The 19965-nt window shown below is 49.5% G+C and overlaps 1 protein-coding gene across 1 annotated transcript in view; it reads left to right on the top strand.

Annotated features, from left to right (window-relative positions):
• LOC119178013 (lipase 3-like) overlaps positions 1 to 19965 on the top strand; it is a 144698-nt gene that overhangs the window by 69885 nt on the left and 54848 nt on the right. The window contains exon 3 of the mRNA XM_075866117.1: positions 7945 to 8095. Within this exon, the coding sequence (XP_075722232.1) occupies positions 7945 to 8095 (151 nt within the window). The remainder of the gene's footprint in view (positions 1 to 7944; positions 8096 to 19965) is intronic.

A 19965-nucleotide genomic window follows, 5' to 3' on the forward strand; every position in this document is an offset into this window, starting at 1 on the left:
CTTGCGCGCGTACACCATCAATATGCACGGTTGATTGATCAGCAGGCAAAAATGGAGGCCTTGGCGTTTTCGATATGTACGCTGCTCTTGCCTCCAGAACTGTGATGGTCAGTTTTTCTCTTGGGCGGGTGGAGGTCGAGGAATCACCGGAGAAATGAAACGGCACCGTGGTGAGGGCGACCAATTTCTTACGAAGCCGTGGCGACGTGAAGGTGACTGATCAGACGTGGATGGGAATGAAGACAAATGTGGTTTGTCTGGACGATAGGAGCCGTAACTCCCCTCACCAGCATTTGGGTTGTAATCCCGGCGGCGGCAGTGTGCGCTACATGAGCTATATGACCGAGGAGATGCCAGAAATAGCAAATTGGCCTGTTGTCTGCAGTGCACCAAGGGTTAGTTGACGGCAGTGTGGGGTGGCAAACAAAAGGTGGGTGCAGATGGATCAGTGGACTCGTGTTGTAGAGGGGATGGGGCTGTCGAGCAGGATCTGTGACGGGTAGTAGCGATGGCGACAATCGCCTTGCGGCCCCAGCGTAAATCAGAGGTGAGGAGACAGGCGAAAGAGGTTATCTTGGAGAGCGTCATAAACTTGTTCTTCGATTGCCTTGCAGAGCGTTAGGGTCAGCGTGTGCTCACTAGTCGGAAAGTACGGTACAAGGAACAATTAGCTTGCCACAGCTTCTCAGATGATTTGATGAATTTGCTGCATTAGAGTGGTTTTTTTCGGAGAAAACAGCGCCAATGGTTAACGAAGATGCGATGGTCATGTCGGGGTTTGGATATCACGTAGAAGCGCGCTCTATCTGCAGCTCGTTGTAACTCTGATGCTGCTGAAAAAGCTGGGCAACACATTCGGTTTTTTTGCAACAAGCATATGGAAGGTGTCGTCTTCGATACCTTTCAGGATGTGCCGTATTTTGTCAGTGTCGGGTATGTCGGGCTCAATTCAACGATAGAGGTCCAGATCATTATTCATGTGATATAAAAGATTCGATAGAACACTGTGCGTGGCCGCGCAAGCACTGTTCGACACGAAGCTTGCGAACAGTGAGTCTCTTCGCGCCTTACAGTGAGTCAGCCAAAGACTTAGGCAAATCACGTCTTAAAAGGTGAACAAGAAGAAATTTCAGTTCTATGGTTGTGAAACCACAGGTGTACCACATCCACGAGATTAAACTAAGGTAACCAAGCTTGTTTGTGTCATACCTCTTATTGTGAACGCTTACCACTCTATGCTGGGACAGCCGTTTTTCGGCGCCTTTGTCGTCGCTCGCGTTGAAAATCACCGGACCTCGCTCTCGCAGCGTTTCAGAACAGGTGGTACATTGGATTGGGACTGCAGGTGGCTGGATCATGTCGTCAAGCATTGACGAGGCAGAGTGTTGAGATAGAGTCCGCGAACAGAGTTCCAGGTTGAGGAATCCAGCGCTCTCAGTGAAATGTAAGAATAATTTTAGACGCCCAGGGAAGGCAACTGTTTTGTGTGCTAAACAGCAACGAGACAGTAATCGATCCATTAGCAGTGCCAATATTTGTCAATACAATATATATATATATATATATATATATATATATATATATATATATATATATATATATTATGACGTCTGGGTTGAGACAGCTTTTATTCAGCCAAGGGCTCAGCAGCAAATAGGCAGTCTGAGACCGAGCACGCACACACACGATGATGATTGTGAGAATGAGGACAGGGACCCAGATAGGTGATGATGACTATCATATTGCATATATGAGCAGAAGCGCATAATGAATGCCCACACTAATCCCCCCCCATAGAAGTGGCCAATCTGGCCATAGCAAGTCAATGTGGCAGAGAACGTCACCTGAAGGGCTTCATGCGAGACACGTGCACGATCTCTGTGGTGCGGTGACGGCAGTCTGTTGGAACGACAAAAGGGGTCCCACGATAATTAACGGATGAAGTGTGTTCGATAAGTATGTAAGGCCCAATGAAGTGTGGCTGAAACTTGTCACACAGACCAGGTGTACGAATAGGTGTGAACAGGAGCAGCTATTCACCAGGTTGGAAGAGTACACGGCCATGGTATGCGTCATAAATTATCTTGCTTTCGCGCTTCCGTGTTAAGGCGAGCACGATTGCGACACCGGGCTAGTCTTGAAATGTATTACTCGCTGGAAGACGGAGACGAGTTGACGTCACTGTTGATAAAGGAAACGTCGAGGAAGACAGTAGAGAAACGTTCATAAACCAGGTAGACCGGCGAATAACCGGTGGTGCGCTGAACGGCCGTGTTGTAAGCGAAAGTGAGGAATGGTAGGAGAGTACCCAGTTTTTGTGATCTTGGCTGATGTAGACTGCTATCATATTAGCAAGAGTACGGTGAAACCTCTCGGTGAGACCATTGATCTGAGGGTAGTAGCTTGAAGCTAACTTGTGTGTTATTCCAGAGGCACGCAATTCTTCATTTAGCACTTCTGACAGGAACACCCTTCCACGGTCACTCAGCAATACACGAGGGGCACCTTGGCGCAGAATGATGACGTGCAGAACGAAGTCGGCAACTTCCGAAGCAGAGGCAGTAGATACATTGATTGATATGTGGGGTTTAACGTCCCAAAACCACTATATGATTATGAGAGACGCCGTAGTGGAGGGCTCCGGAAATTTAGACCACCTGGGGTTCTTTAACGTGCACCCAAATCTGAGCACACGGGCCTACAACATTTCCGCCTCCATCGGAAATGCAGCCGCCGCCGCCGGGATTCAAACCCGCGCCCTGCGGGTCAGCAGCCAAGTACCTTAGCCACTAGACCACCGCGGCGGGGCAGGCAGTAGATACAGACGTTGTCTCCGCGTAGCGTGTTAAGTGGTCTACGTCGGTCACTATGCATCGTTTGCTAGTAGATGTGATGGGAAGAGGGCTGTAAAGGTCGAAACCTACAACATCAAATGGCATTGTGGGGCACGGAAATGACTGTAGAGGCCCGACCGGTGCAGTTGTCTGGATTTTACGACGCTGGCACGGGACAAAGAAACCGACGTAGCGCACGATGCTAGTAGAAATACCGGGCCAGTAGAAGTGACCTCGAATGCGACCGTGAGGTTTTCGGATACGAAGATGTCCAGCAGTCAAGTCATCGTGGAAGGCTTTAAGCACGTCAAGTCGAAGAGAGTGTGGTAACACAGGAACTCAGGGTTGAGCATCAGGGTGGTAGATGTGACGATACAGAACACCATTTTCCAGCTTAAATCGCAAGCGTTGACGAAGATGCCGTGCATTAGGTGGATGGCAAGTTCCTGAGAGCTTATCCATTATACACCTACAGTATGGATCAGACAACTGGCAGGAGTGAAGTGTGCGCTTGTTGTCCGATAATAGCTGGTTTATTGAGGTGAGCGCGGGCGCTGCAGTAGAAGTGATGGCTGAACTTTGAACGATGCTGAGCTCGGTATTTGGTAGCGGGCTGCGCGAAAGGGCGTTGGCGGTTTGGCGTTTTCTACCTGACTTGTAAATGACATCGAAGTCATACTTCTGTAAACGTAGAATCCACCGACCCAAGCGTCCAGACAAGTTCTTCAACGTGGAAAGCCAGCAGAGGGCGTGGTGGTGCGTAACGATCGTAAAATGATAGCAGCGGAGATAGGGACGGACCTTTTGCACTGCCCAGACCACAGCCAAGCACTCATGCTCAGTTACGGTACAGTTCTTCTCGGTCGCGGTTAGTACTCAACTGGCATATGCAACTACTCTATTTGTGAGGAGGTGTCGCGTTGGAGCAGAATGGCACCTATACCACGGCCGCTAGCGTCCGTATGTAGGATGGTCTGTGCGGCCTCATCAAAGTGGCGGAGTACAGGTGCGGACGTGAGGGCACACTTTAACAGGTCGAATGTCGTTCGTCATTCTTCCGACCACAGAAAGGGCACGTTGGTAGCAAAAAGCTGGTGCAGTGGAGCCGCTAATGACGCGAAGTTTTGTATAAAAATGCGAAAATAGGAGGCGAAACCAAGAAAACTTCGCAACTCCTTCGGCCTTTTGGAGCGCGGAAAGCGAAGCACCGCAGCTATTTTGTCCGGATCCGGCCGAATTCTGTCTTTGCTCATGACGTGGCTCAAAACCTTGTTAGCTTTTGTGGCAAAACGGCATTTTTTCGTGTTGAGTTAGAAACCAGCGGCGGCAAGGCACGTCTGAACGTCATCCAAACGTTGCAGGCGATGGGGAAACGTTGACAAAAAAATGACGATGTCGTCCAAGTAGCAGAGACATGTCTTCCATTTAAGGCCGCGCAGCACGGTATCGATCATGCGCTCAAATGTAGCGGGCGCGTTGCACAGCTTGAAAGGCATAACGTTGAATTCGAATAGCCCGTCAGGGGTTGCGAATGCCGTTTTCTCTTTATCCTCTTCGTGCATAGGAATTTGCCAGTATCCGGAACGCAGGTCGAGGCCGGAAACGTATTTCGCGCCTTATAGAGAATCAAGGGCGTCATCAATGCGAGGCACTGGGTACAGATACTTGCGAGTGATCTCGTTGAGTGCCCTGTAGTCGACGCAAAAGCGCACGGAGCCATCCTTCTTACGAACCAGAACCACAGGCAACAACCAGGGGCTTAGTGAAGGGCGAATTATCTTTTTTGAGCATGTCAGCTACGTTTTCTTCGATGATTTTTCTCTCAGCAGGAGACACGTGGTAGGGCCAGCGGCGTACAACAGATGTTCCGACTGTGTGGATTCGATGCGTTAAAGTAGTAGTGCGGCCCAACGTCGAGGAGTAAACACCGAAGGAACTTGCGTGTTTCTTTAACAAAGCAAGTAACTGTTGTGTCTGTTAAGGTGTCAAGTCGTCGCTAATGGCTGCAGTAAAGGCTGAAGAAGAAGCAAGCTCACGCCTAAGACTGTCGTTGGAGGAGACGGCATAAAGTGGCGCGACGCACGCAGGCTCGGGATCTGTCATGCAGGTCACCGTGGTGTTCTGGGGAAGTAGAATTTTTTCGAATGTTGTATTCACAGCGATGACTAGTGTGGAACCATTGAGAAACCGAACTACATCGGAAGCAAGAACAATGCCTTTACCGACGCAACTAAATGATGGTGAGACCAAGACGTCGCCATGGTTGATGTCCTTGGAGGTAATAGTTACAATTCACTCTTGACCTGGTGGTAATTCGGTATCTTCCGCAGCTTTCGAACGAAGTGGCCTCTGGGGGTCGTCGTTGAGCGCGAAGTCCGTGTCGGCGAGGTGGACGACGCGTTGGCCACAGGAGATAGCCGCGGAGGCAGAAGAAAGAAAATCTCACCCTAAAGGTAATTGGTGGGAGCAGTCAGACAGGACGGCGAACTGAATGTGGTGTCGGATACTATGCATAAACGCGGGCTGTACAGAAAGCGGGAGGGCGAATGGCATACCCCTGGGCAGCAACATACCTGGGTCCATTGTAAGGGGTCATCACTTTTTTCAGACGTTGGTCTATATCAACACTGATAACAGAAAAAGCCACACCCGTGTCCACCAGAGCATCCGCGTACACTCCTTTCACTACCACCGAAATAGTGTTGCACGGGCATCGCGGAGGAATATCAGTCCTAATTCGGAATTCGGTTGTTCCCCAAGACACTGCATCACTTAGTTTTCGAATGACTGGGAGTGACGAATGAGGCAGGTCGAAGTAGGGAGGAGGAGCGGCAAAAGGGTAATGGTGAACGGCGTCTGGAGTTCCGGCTGTTCCGAGGTGCACTAATTACGGGCGGAGAGGGAGACCAGTGTGTAGGTGATGAATGACGTTGACCTTGATAGTAAAAAGTATCTCGTTCACGCATGTCGTAACCGCGGCGCTCGTCTTGCTGGCGCTTGCGGCGGAAACGAGAAATGTGGCCACGATACCCACAGCAATAGCAAACTGGGCAAGGTGAGCGTCAGGGGGAAGGGTAGAAACCATGCGGAGTGCCTGAAGAGAGTGCGGTCAGGTGTGCAGAGGAAGGGTCAGGCGGGATCGAAGGAAGGTTGAGGGTAGAAGCGGCAGCGACCAACGATTACGATGGCAGTTACAACTTTGTGTTTACCTCTCTCGGAGGCATAGCAGCGACCTGCGCGTAGGTTCGTATGGGCCGAGACGAGGGTGACTGGAGGTAAGCCGGAGAGTTCAGAGATGTCAGTTCTTCCCTGATAATGTCGCGTAATTCCGCTCTAGTAAACTGTGAAGAATACGGTTGAAAAGGTGTGAAATCCATGTTCTCCATCTCTTTACGTATCATGTCTCTTATCAGGTGACGGAGAGGTCTGTTAGATTGTTCGCCTATGTCTGGTGTAGACGAACCGAGTCCAGAGTGTCGAGGCGCTGACATGTCGTAACGACGTCGGCTATGCTAGCCGGGTTCTGAGCAACCAGGGCATTGAAAGCAACAGGGCCTATACCCTTGAAAATGTGGCGTACTTTGTCGGACTCCGGCATAGATGAATTGGCCTCCCGGCAAAGTGCAAGAACGTCCTCTATGTACGACGTGTATGACTCACCGGAATGTTGTTGGCGAGTGTCCAGGGTTCTCTTCGCGACTGCGGACCAAATGGCCGGTGTGCCGAAAACGTGACGGAGCTGCTGCTCGAAGGTCGCCCAGTCGGGTATATCGATAATGCGGTTAAAGTACCACGTCTTCGCCACAGCGGTCAAGTAGAAAGAGATATAACAGAGCTTGGCGCTATCGTCCCAGCGATTAGCAACACTCACGCGGCTGTACTCATCCAACCAGTCTTCCACGTGTTCCCCACGACAACCGCCGAAGAAAGTGGCATATACGCTGGTGGCTGTTTACGTGAACAGGAGGCGCGGCTGGAGACGGCGGGAAAAAGATGGCAGCAGTGATGGCAGCAGCGCGTGCAGGCTCGTTCTGTAACATGCTGCCAGACAGGGTGGGGGGCAATCGGTGGCCTGAACGCAGCTCCAGGGAGTCGAGCGGGGTGGGAGAGGACCGAGGACCGAAAATCCACCTCCACTACGTATGACGGCTGGGTTGAGACAGCTTTTATTCAGCCAAGGGCTCAGCAGCAAACGGGCAGTCTGAGACCGAGCGCGCACCCACTCGATGATGATTGTGAAGATGAGGACAAGGACCCAGACGGATGATGATTATTATGATATTGCATATATGATAAGAAGCGTATAATGAATGCCAACAATATATATATATATATATATATATAAAAGCAGGAGAATAACTTCGGTTGCCGCAAGGTTATAAATATCAAATTACACGCGATTTCACATAACTGTTTATTGTGCCGACGTTTCGACGGGGTTCCCGTCGATCGGCACAATACACAGTTGTTATGTGAAAGGGCATCTACTTTGATATATATATATATATATATATATATATATATATATATATATATATATATATATATATATATATATATATATATATATATAATAAAAATATAATTATATATATATATATATATAATATAATATAATATATATATATATATATATGAGAAAGAAGTGTATACCTAAGGGCTCGTTTTTCCGTGTTTTAACACAATATTAATGAGATCTAACAGACAGTGTTGTTAAGTAATGTACAGGGGAAGTTATTAGAACCAATGCAATGTAAATAAGAAGAAAGAAAAGTGGATGAAAAAATAACCAGCCGTGAGCAGGACCCTGCTCACGGCTGGTTATATATATATATATATATATATATATATATATATATATATATATATATATAGTTATATATATATATATATATATATATATATATATATATATATATATATATATATATATATATATATATATATATATATATATATATATATATATATATATATATATATATATATATATATATATATATATATATCGATGGTAAGTGAAGAGCACCACTCCAGCATAAAAAGTGGGGCAAAGAGAGCATCAATGATTGTATGAAAGTTTCTGTTTTTAATACCACTACGTCCACAGATTTCACGAACACGCCATCTTTGACGTCCCAGCCAACATCGACTACATTCTGAGGGAGACAAAGCGAAAAGACTTGCTCTACATCGGCATGTCTCAAGGCACCCTTACGTTCTTCACAATGTTGGCTGAAAAACCATGGTACAACGACAAGGTGAGTGGACCAGATTGACTGTAATATGCAATGTATGAGCACATAGGTGTCATATCAAATAAACGTGGTAGTGATCACTTTTGTTGAAAAACAATGCACTGCTTTTGGGGAATGGGTATGCGGGAATAATTTTTTGTACTTGCACTTGGACTTTAGGTGCATGTGCTGTAGGTAACCACATGATTTACGTTATAGTGACCATTTTCAGACTGGGTAATATAATTCAATTCGGGGCTACCCTAGTGTTTTTCAATTGTCAAAAAGTATTTTTCATTTTGACAGGGTGTCTTTCTTCTGCACCTAGACGTACAATCAAGAACCGAGGACGCCTGGTGAATGTAGTGAAAATGATAATTATTTCATTGATTGATTAATTGATTTGTGCGGTTTAATGTCCTAAAACCACCATATGATTAAGAGATCCGCGTAGTGGAGGGCTTCTAAAATTTCGACCACTTGGGGTTCTTTAACGTGCACACAAATCTAAGTACACGTGCCTACAACATTTCCGCCTCCATAGGAAATACAGCCGCCACAGCCAGGAGTTGATCCCGCGACCTGCGGGTCAGCATGTAGTGCAAATGCTGAACCTAACACTGCTACTCTTAGCGGAGAATAAAAGTTTACCAGAAGTAGAGGTAAATAATCGTGATGTGGTGGCAAATTATGAACGTAACACTGGCGCTGTCAGCGCAGAATGAAATTCCTACCGAAATTCGGGGTGAAATATCGCAATTTGGACCAATTGGTTGTTAAGATGCTTCGCGTCGGCATGTGAGCAATGCTGAAGGAAACATATTTCCATGTGTTCAGCAAAAATAGATTGACAGACTAATTCAATATGACGCGTCTACAGCAAGTTTCATCAAGTTGGGGCGTCACGATGAAAACGTGGTCTTCATGAGGTGTCTTGACAATGGTGGCTGATAACGAAACATATCTCGAAAGACCGTTTGAGCGTTCACCGCTGAAGTTAGAAGCGGTACCAGTCGACGGTGTCGTAGGAAGTTGCCGCGAGAAAGCGCATCGGCGTCCTGGTGCTTCTTACCGCACTTGCACATAAAAGTGAAATCGTATTCTTGAAGACGTATAATGTATTGATGAAGGCGTCCTCAAAAGTTCTTGAGCGTAGAAAGCCAACACAAGGCATGGTGGTCAGCAGCAAATGATAAAATGGCGGCCATGTAGGTACGGTCAAAGCTTCTAGACCAACCACACGTCAGCTAGCCACTCCTGTTCCGTGGTGGTCTAATTCTTTTCGACATTCGTCAAGACGTGGCTTGCACACAGAACCAGTCTTTCAAGTGATGACTCATTGTGCTGCAAGATAATACCACCGACGCGGTGACAGCTAGCGTCAGTATGCGGGTGGGTGGGTGCCGTTTCATCAAAATTGCGAAGTACTGGTTCTAATGTGATGGCGTTTTTCAGACGGCTAAACGCTGATACGCAGTCGGAAGGCAGGTCAAAGCAAGCACCCAAACCGAGTAATTAGTGCAAAGGCACCGCTCTCGAGGCAAAGCCTCATATAAGTAGGCGGAAGTATGAAGCTGGTCCAAGGAAATTGGGCAAGTTTTCGAGCCTTTCAGGACGAGGAAAATAAATGGCCGAAACCTTAGCGGGACCAGGACGAATGCCGTCCGCACTCACGCTGTGGCATTAATTGTCTTGCCTGCGAACTGGCACTTTTTCGTGTTCAGCTGAAGGCTAGCGCGAGCACGACACGTGAGCACTTTGTCTTAACGGTGTAGGTGTTGAGAGAAGGTTGAAGAGAAAACAACAATATCATCCATATCGCACAGACAAGTCTTCCACTTCAGGCCACGCAGAACGATCGAATGGTCGAGCGCTGGAATGCTGCGGGCGCATTGCAGAGGCCGAAGGGCATTACATTGAACTCGTAAAGTCCATCTAGTGTTGAAAACGCCGTTTTTTCTTTACCGTCCTCATGTATCGGTATTTGCCACTATCTAGAACGTAGATCGAGACTCCGGAAGTACTGGGCCCCCTGTAGCGAATCCAAGGCATCGTCTATACGTTGCATAGGGTATACAGCCTTACGTGTGATCTTCTTTAGTGCCCGGTAATCTAGCATAACCACCTTTTTTTGAACTAAAACGACAGGTGTTGACCAAGGACTAGCAGAAGGGCTCATTACCTTCCGTCTCAACATGTCGCCCACGTTTTTTTTTCATTAATGTTCCGCTCGGCTACACATACACAATATGGTCGACGAAGAACGATGAACAAACCGTCGGTCTCGATCCGATGGGTTGTAACGCACGTCTGTCCCAATACAGGAGAACAGACGTCAAACGAAGATTCGTGCTTGGTCAGCAAGGCAAACAGCTGCTGTGTCTGCGAAGAAGACAGGTGAGAACTGATGGTACTTTTGATGACGGAGATGCATGCCGACTGTTTCACAAAGAATCTTAAGGAGAAGCCTCTTGAAGAGTAAGCACAGAGAGCAGCTCCGATGTAGCGACGCAAGCTAACGTTATGCCCTTCGGAACGAAAATTTTTCCGCACGTTGGGTTTGCTATACAAACAAATCCAAATCAGCTTCGAAACGGACGAGCCCTGATGCGAAGACTATCCCTTTGGTTACACAACATTCAGATGGCTTACGAGCACATAGCGATGATCAATGACATCAGATATAACTTTAGCAATGATCTGACTGTGCGTAGGTAGCTCAGTGTCTTTTGCAGCAAAAAAAGGCGAAGTGGTGTGTCATATGCGTGAAGCGAGTGGGCGGTATCGTTTATGTGAAGAACGCGTTGCCGGCATCAGATGAAGATGGACGCTGTGGACCGAAAAATTCTATCCTATTAAGAGCTGTTTGCCGCACGGCCTAAGCAACACGATTTGTATATAATGAAAAATTCTATCAAGATAGACACGAACAGTGCACTGGGCGAAACATTGAATGGTGTCCCCTTGAGCAGGGAACAACGTAGATTCATCGTACGGCGTAGTAACTTAGCGGAAACGCATGCACAACTAACGGTAAATAACTGACAAACTAGCACCTGCGTCTATTATTGCCTCCACTGCTATACCTTTTACCAAAACAGATGTATTGATGTCACCTGCTTGTCAAAAAGAAAGACAATGGCAGTTGTGCATGTGCCATGAAGTACAAGGAAATGGATTAAAAAGAAGAACTATCTTGCGCGTTCTATTCAAAGAAACAACTTGCTTCTGGTGTCTCAATCTCTGCGGCAAGACTTCTGTTTGGACGTCTTGACACTCGTGAAGGTGCTGGAGCCTACAATCTGATGCAGGACAGCCTTGCTCGGACCCGTTCGCCTAGTCCGGAGACTCAGCCCCTCGTCATGACTCCAGTGCACCGATTCAGTCGGCGCCTACTAGGCCTAAGTCCTGAGTACACTCCTGTTCCACATCGTTCCAGCTAGGCAGCTCCTACGACATCCACGATTATCCCGCCATTGCAGACCACTCTACCCTCAAAGGTAACTCTTGAAAACATCCTCGCGTTCCTGAAGTTTTCCGTAGGGAAGAGTACGAGGATGTCGAGGACTGACTCGAACAGTTTGAACGGGTCGCTGTATCTAACCACTAGAGCGAACAGCACAAACTTGGCCGTGCATATTTCGCACTAGAAGATAGCGCTTGCACTTGGTGTAAGAACCGCGAGGCTACATTCCAATCTTGGGAAGACTTCCGTCGAAAGCTCCTGGCTACATTTTTGAACTCGGACCAAGGGGATCGCGCACAGCAAGTGATTGAGGCCCGCGTGCAAAAACCCAATGAAACAGCCGCCATGTACGCAGAGGGTATAATCCGTCTGTTCCGACGAGCTGACCCTGACATGCCCGAGGCGAAGAAGGTGCGTCACCTAATGCAGATTGTTAGAGAATTAGTGTTTGCTGGCCTCGTACGAAATCCACCTACCACAGCAGATGAATTCATAAGAGAGGCGACTGTCATCGAGCGCGCACTGCAACAATGATGCCAACACTTTGACCGCCTGCAGAATCACACGGCAGTAAGTGCTGCAGCTCAGAACACTGCCGTATGCGAAAGTTCCATGCAACAAATCATTAAGAAAATACTGCGTGAGGAACTTCGGGCCCTCTCCATTCCCCTTGCTCAACCGCCAGTCGCATCTGTTGCCGAAATCGTCCGCCAGGAGTTGAGGCAAGCTATTACACCACCCGTGCCAAGTCCTGAGCCACATCCAGTGAGCTACGCTGATGTGGTTCGTCGCCCTCCACCGACATTTGTGGCGCCGCCCTTCCAGCCATGACCCGATGCCGTACTTTGGTGGCAATGGGATTCTACGAGACGACCACCAGTTCGCCGAACTGACTTATGGTGCATGGCCGACCGTCGACCTATTTGCTTCCGTTGTGGAGAACCAGGTCAAATTGCCCACCATTGCCGTCATGGCGATTCCGGGTACAGGAACTTTTCTCGTCCCGCTTCTTTCCGCTCCGAAGACCATCGTGCCCACGATGCCTATCAACTATCGCCTGCCCAAGCAATCCCACCGGGTCGCTGGCGATCTCCATCACCTGCGCGTCACCGTTACTTCCCTCAGAGCTACGCGGACGTCACCAGAGGCCGTTTGTCTAGCCCACGCCAGGGAAACTAACTGATGCGACCTCGGGGGGCAAGGTTGCCAATCGTTGAGACACTGAAAAGTTCCCCCAATCATCGCAACAAGGTATGACGACTGCGACGACAAATACGACGACGAATACTAATGCCGATGAAGTTGTACGTGCCGATCTGAGCGTTCTCATTGACGGTCATCACGCTACAGCACTGGTCGACACTGGCGCCGACTTCTCAATCATGCGACAAGAGCTCGCCGACCACCTTAGAAAGATCAACACACCGTGGACAGGGCCGCACATAAGGAGTGCTGGTGGTCAGCTGATGAAACCCACGGTTAAATGCACCACTAGACTTCGCATCGGGGATTCTAGCTTCGTGGCCACTTTCGTCCTGTTGCCAGACTGCTGTAAAGAGTTAATTTTGGGCATGGATTTTCTTCAAGATTATGGCGCTGTTATCAACATCCCTCAACGTATGGTGACCTTTTGCGCACATCCGTATGCCGACAACAGCAGCGAAGAGCCACGCGGCCGTTTGCGAATAGCCGACGATGTGACACTCCCACCGAGATTCTGCTGTCTTGTGTCGGTGTTCAGTGGGTGCCCTTGATATAAAGATGTGATATGGAGCAAATCGTCGCTCTTTTGTTCACGCAAGGCATTTCCATTACGAGGGGCGTCCTGGCGCTTACTGGTGTACAGGCAGAAGTGCTCCTCACAAACTTCAGCAACGAGCGCCGTCAAATCCAGAAGGGTACTGCAATTGCCTACTACGACGATGTAGACCAAGCCGGAAATTGTTTTGCCTTGCAACCAGATGACGCGGCTGTCCCCGCCTCGACAACTTTGTCAGTAGACATCTGCTCTACGCTACAGCCTTCTGATAGGAAGCGCCTGCTTGAACTTCTACACCAATTCGAAGACTGCTTTTCGCGTACGTCAAAGGCCCAACAAACACCATCGACCAAATACCGCATTATTACTGAGGACAACACGCGACCGATTCGGCAGAACCCTTACCGTATGGCTCCGAAAGAGCGCGAGGAGATTCAGAAGCAAGTACACAAGATGCTCGCGGTTGACGTCATACAACCTTCGAAAAGTCTTTGGGGGTCCCCCGGGGTTTCGGTCAAGAAAAAAGATGGCAGCTTGCGCTTCTGTATTATCACAAGTTGAACCAAGTCACAAAGAAAGACGTCTATCTACTGCCCCGCATAGACGATTCACTCGATCGGCTGCGTCATGCGGGCTATTTCTTTTAAGTGGACTTCCGAAGCGGCTACTGGCAGATAGAAGTCGACGAAAGAGATCTGAAAAAAACGGCCTTTGTGACGCCCGATGGTCTATACGAATTTAAGGTGCTTCCTTTTGGGTTGTGCTCGGCGCCAGCCACTTTTCAGCGTCTCATGGGCACCGTACTATCAGGCCTGAAGTGGCAAACATGCTTGGTCTATCTGGACGATGTTGTTGTAACCTCAGCAACATTCGAGGAACATCTCAGCCGTTTATTCACCATCCTCCAAGCCATATGTTCGGTCGGCCTTACTTTAAAACGGGAAAAATGCCATTTTGGTTTTAATGAACTCAGCTTCCTAGGCCACGTCGTCAGTCACGAGGGTGTTCGACCTGACCCGGCCAAAATAGACGCCGTTGCGCCATTTCCTGCACCACGCGACAAAAAGGCCGTAAGACGCTTCTTAGGGTTGTGCGACTATTACCGACGATTTATTGAGGACTTTTCGTCTGTTGCGGCGCCATTGACACGACTCACACGTGAGGACGTCCCCTTCTTTTGGGGTGAACAACAGCAATTGGCATTCAATAAACTACGACAACGCCTGCAAACACCTCCAGTTCTCGCACACTTCGACCAGGAAGCTCCTACAGCACTTCACACTGACGCCAGCTATGTAAGTCAGGGTGCCGTTCTGGTGCAGTGGCAAGACGGCTGTGAAAGAGTAATGGCCTACGCTAGCAGAACTCTCTCTCGCACGGTGGAGAACTACTCGACCACCGAGAAGGGGTATCTCGCCGTGGTGTGGGCGGTCATCAAATTTCGTTCATATTTGTACGGCCGCTCCTTCAAGGTTGTTAGTGACCATCACTCTTTGTGCTGGCTCACCAACCTTAAAGATCCATCTGGCCCTTTGGCGCGCTGGAGCCTAAGGCTTCAAAAGTTGGGAGTTGTCAACACGACCACTATTGCACAGGAGCCGCGCAGTGACCCCGAGCTGTTACCACTCATTGAATATTTAGAAGGATGACGTAAGGATGTGCCGCGGTTATTTGTCAGAGAACTGCCATCTTTTTGCTTGCCAAACGATGTTCTCTATAAGAAAAACTTCTTACCAACCGGCAACCCGCACTTGCTCGTCGTGCCTGCCTCTGTTCGAAAAGAAATTATGGAAGCGTGCGATGATGAAGCAACTTCTAGTCATCTAGGCTACACCCGAACATTGTGCCGACTACGATGCAAGTACTACTGGCCAAAGTTACCTGCTGCTGTAAACCATCACGTGCGAACTTGCACCTACTGCCAAAGACGCAAAGCACCTCCCAGCAAGCCAGCCGGTCTTTTACATCCAGTCGAAGCACCAGCGAAGCCGTTCACCCAGATTAAACGGGATTTCCTGGGTCCCTTTCCAACTTCCACAACAGGGAACAGATGGATAATCGTGGCCACCGATTACCTCTCCCGTCATGCGGATACTAAAGCTATGCAGCGCGGCACAGTAGCAGAAGCCGCTCAGTTCTTCAATGAAAACATCGTCCTTCGGCATGGCGCTCCGACAGCAGTGATCACAGACAAAGGACCTGCCTTCACTGCAGAGCTTTTGGAGTTGGTTCTCAGACTCAGCGGTACAGCTCTGCGGAGAACAACTGCATACCATCCGCAGACAAACGGACTGATGGAGCGCCTCAATAGGACCCTCACAGAAAAGATCAGCCGTACGTGACCTTTGCCTATAATACCGCTCGACAAGAAACCACTGGAGTGACGCCGTTCAGGCTGATCTATGGTAGCGAAGTCACGATAAAATTGGATGCCATGTTGCCGCATGAGTTTGACGACATCCTTGTAGACGCAGAAGAGTTCACTCAGCGCGCCGAGGAAGCCAGACAGCTCGTGCGTGTGCGCATCTGTCATCAACAGCATCAAGGTGCACAACGGTACAACTCCCGACACAAGTTTATAAGCTACACACCAGGCGACAAGGTCTGGTTCTGGATTCCGATACGTCGATGTGCACTGTCGGAAAAACTGCTAAGACGGTACTTTAGCCCATACAGCTTCACGCGACGCTTGAACGACGTGAACTATGAATTGTTCCCGACACTGACAGTAGTTCTAAGCGCCAAAAGCTTTTACCCGAAGTCGTACACGTCGTGCGTATGAAACCGTATTTATCCAGTTGACGCGACCACTTCATATGCCTGGTAGAGCGCCTAAGTTGCGCATTGGGACGATGCCTCTTTCGGTGGGGTGCAAATGTCACGTGCTTGTCAAAAATAAAGACAATGGCAGCTGTGCATGTGCCATTAAGTACAAGAAATTGGATGAAAAAGAAGAACTCTCTTGCGCGTTCTATAAAAAGAACCGACCTCATCCTGGTGTCTCAATCTCTGTGGCAAGACTTCTATTTTGACGTCTTGACAATATTATGAGGAGTCATTTTAGGGGTTGATGATGCCGAGGAAGGGCGACCATGAACCGTAGCGTATTGACGGTGTGGTAAAGTGGCCGTAGCAACAAAGTCATTCCGTTCGTAAGTGCAAAACCAATAACACTTGTCTCGCTGGCGCGTGCGACAGACACGTGCGTTGTGTCCACGATATCCGCAATAGTAGCATGTAAGTCTTGTCGGGCGCCATGGTTAATAATATGGTTGGGTGTTTGCACTTGGTGCTATGGAAGCCAGGTGTGCTGGCGCCGGTGGTGCATAGTAAGGCTGGTTTTGAATGCTGGGTGCAGGGACGTGAGGTGGGCTGGCGTCGTCGCCGGTGGCATCAACGGAACGAAGGATAAAGTGACTGCGGGGACTTTTGCTTAAGTAAGTGGGGCTTAAGAGACGTGAGGGCCTGCGTAAGCATTACCAGTCATAGCCACCAACTCTTCCTTAACAACGTCATGTAAATTTGTACTCGGGGTATCAGACGGGAACTGACGTGATTAAGTTCCTCTCGTATCATTGCGCGGATCATGGCGCGTAAAGAGGGGTGGGCAGTAGGGTTGTCTCGGGTGGCTGCAGGAGAGTTGTCTGGCTGCAGCCGTGTAAATTCGAGCTCTTCCAGGCGCTGGCATATAGCAACAATGTCAGCAACGGTTGTTGGGTCCTTTATGATCAAAGCAATGAAGGCAACAGGCCCTATGCTTTTGAGCAGATAGTGAACTTTTTTGTCTCGGTCATGGAGGCATTGTCGTGTCGACACAGACAGAGAGCATCCTCGATATACTAGCTATAAGACTCGCCTAGTTGTTTGCGACCATCAAGTGTTCTCTTTGCCAGGCTGGCTTGAACTTGTGGTGTAGTGAAGACTTGTAGATTTTCTTTGAAGACGGTTCAGTTCGGAAAGTTAATCTGGTGATTAAAAAACAAAGTCTTCGCCACGCCGGTAAGACAGAAGGAGAGGTGTCGGAGCTTGCGCGGATCGTCCCCACGGTTGCCGCACTCACTGTGTCGTATTGATGTAGCCAGCCATCCACGTCCTCATTGCGGAGTTCAGCAAACTCAGGGGGCCCGCAAGAAGGCCCGCAAGATGGCCCGCTGACGATTCAAGAGTATGTAGCTGCGGTAGTCTTAGCAAGAGAGTTAAAGGAAGAAGCGCCTAAGGTTTCGTCCAGTGACATGGTGGCAGACACGTGGCCCAAATTGCGACCTGAGCGAAGCTCTCGAAGGTATAGTGGGTGAACCGGGACAGGGAATCAAGGAGCGACCTCCAAAACTTGCGACGTAGTGCTTTACATGCCTTTAATTGGCCTGAAAAACGTGGTCAATACAATAACATCCGACGTAAAAGGACAGACTCAAGGGATCTCCCCACAAATGGTGAGATGAAGAACACCATGTGATGATGGATATCTGAAAGCAATGAGGAGGCGTCTTATGAATGCCCACAATATATATATATATATATATATATATATATTGTGAAGTACTAGAAAGAGAACAAGAGACAACACCCAATCCTGGGCCAGCTGTTCTTATTCTGACTTCGTTCTTCTCTGCCTCGCCTAGCATGCGCGTCTGTGCCAGAGTGGCAGTTTCGGTCTTTGTCGTCTCACTCGGCCATGACTGCAAGCATTGTCGTTGGGCCACACGACAATGTTCATGTGGGTGAGGCTAGCTGCAGCAGTTGACATTGCTTCAGGTGGGCGGGGTTGGCTGCATCGTCGTGGTCGGCCCCGACCACGTGGAAGTTTGTCGAAATTGGCTCCGGTGGCTGACACTGGCTATGTCGCCCGGGTCGTTCGCCATGTCGTGGTGGGGACTGGGTCCTGGTTGGTCCCTTTGTTGATGACTCCACGGGCCGACATTAACTGTCGCGTGGCAGCCTACAGCCTCGGCCACGCTGCGACTTTTCAGAGAAAGTAGTTCGACTCCGGTTTTCCTTTGGTGGACCGAGCAAGCATTCTCGTGGTAGAAGTTTCCTGCGGTGGTGTGGTTTTCTTGGAGATGGTTCTGGCGGGCGGCCGCGACTGGATCGACATGGTTGCAGGTTGATTACAAAACGCTTTCCTTTGTTCCACCACATTTTAAAAAACAGGGCAGGAAATGGTGGATCCGGCAACGAAACGAGTAGCATCCTCTGCAGCCATCTGCGCAATTTTCTGCGCCGTGACTTGCGTAGTCCGTGAATTGCGCAGCGTTGTCACTATGGGGCTCCCGGACGCGGTAAAGTCAGCGATTCTTGAATCCACGCTGCGTACTGGCGGGAGATCCTCGACGGAAGCCGTTCCGAAAATCGGAGACTCTACCGATTCAGGCAGTGCATGCGTCGCACGCATATCCTCTTCTGTCTGGTCAGATGGGATGTCATTAGACTCAGCGGAAAGACCTGTCTTATTAGGTGGTAGAATGTCCAGTAGGAGGGGGGCAGGTGCCTCTAAGTCGACCGGACGACCTGCGTTGGGGCCTCTTGCGGAGCGTTGCGCAAAGCTTGCCATCAGGGACCCGCCGGACACAACTGCAACGTCGGGCCAGTGCTCCTCAGGTGCTCTAAATACGACAGCAGAATTGCCTGTGCAAGGCAGAGTTACACGATCATGATTGTTCCCTACATCTTGGTCACCGAGAGATGACAGGATGGTAGGGGCTTGAATCGCATCCTCAAGGTCGGGCTTTTCCCAAGTTCCATCCTGAGAGAAGGTCTAGTTACATGGGCAGGCGGCACAGGGAATCGGACTGAAAGCAGCTTTGAGCTTGACGCTCCACTCCGCCCATGACTGCTGCTTCCAACCATCATAACGGTGCCACGCAGCTGCACCTTCCCGAAGACGGTCTACGGGCACATACCATTTATGATTCTCTGTCCAGGCTGCGCGCATTGCTAGCGCGTTGACGGTTGCCACCCAGCTGTCAGCGTCGTTCCGGACCCCGTTGAATGCCGGCAGTTTGTAGGTGGACGGCGATAGTGGGGTGGCACGTGAGAATGCGGATATCACTGAAGCAACGCTGTTGAGGTGGTCTGGGAGCTGCAGGAGGGTGTTTCAAAGCTGCCTGCGTTGCTCCAATGGGCTTGCCTCAAGGTCGTGCGTGGCAGCTACATCGAAGACGGCGTTAGTGGCACGCAATTCTGGCAGCAATGTAGGAGCTCGCTCGGAGATTGACGTAGTCAGTTTGTTAGTCTTGACGCGGAGTAGCGCGATGGTACGCCGCAGGTTCGTAGCGCTGTCGTGTGTGAAGTCCAAAGCGTTGGTGATCACGGTCTTCGAATGAGTAGCGGTTGCAGCACTCACGCCGGTGAGGTTGATGAGCAGAGAAACCTGGAAGGCGTTTCCTGGCAGCTCGTATGTTGAAAGAGTGCGGCAACGGGAATGTAGGCAATGAGAAGCGTGAGCGGCATTCCCAAAGGACAGGAGCCGGTGCGGATCCCTGCCGCGAAACGGTAGCAGGGTGTCAATAAGGTCATGCCCTACAGCCCCAAGGGAGGCCTGGATGCCATCCACTGGTGGTTTGAAGGGTAGCTGAAGCGACGGGTGGGACCCCAATTGCCAAGGAAGCGTGAACGGTGTTCCTCGATGGAGAAGCCCGCACTGCCGAGGAACCACGAAGACACATACCG

The sequence above is a fragment of the Rhipicephalus microplus genome, chromosome 1, assembly GCF_043290135.1.
Source record: "Rhipicephalus microplus isolate Deutch F79 chromosome 1, USDA_Rmic, whole genome shotgun sequence".
NCBI lineage: Eukaryota > Metazoa > Arthropoda > Arachnida > Ixodida > Ixodidae > Rhipicephalus > Rhipicephalus microplus.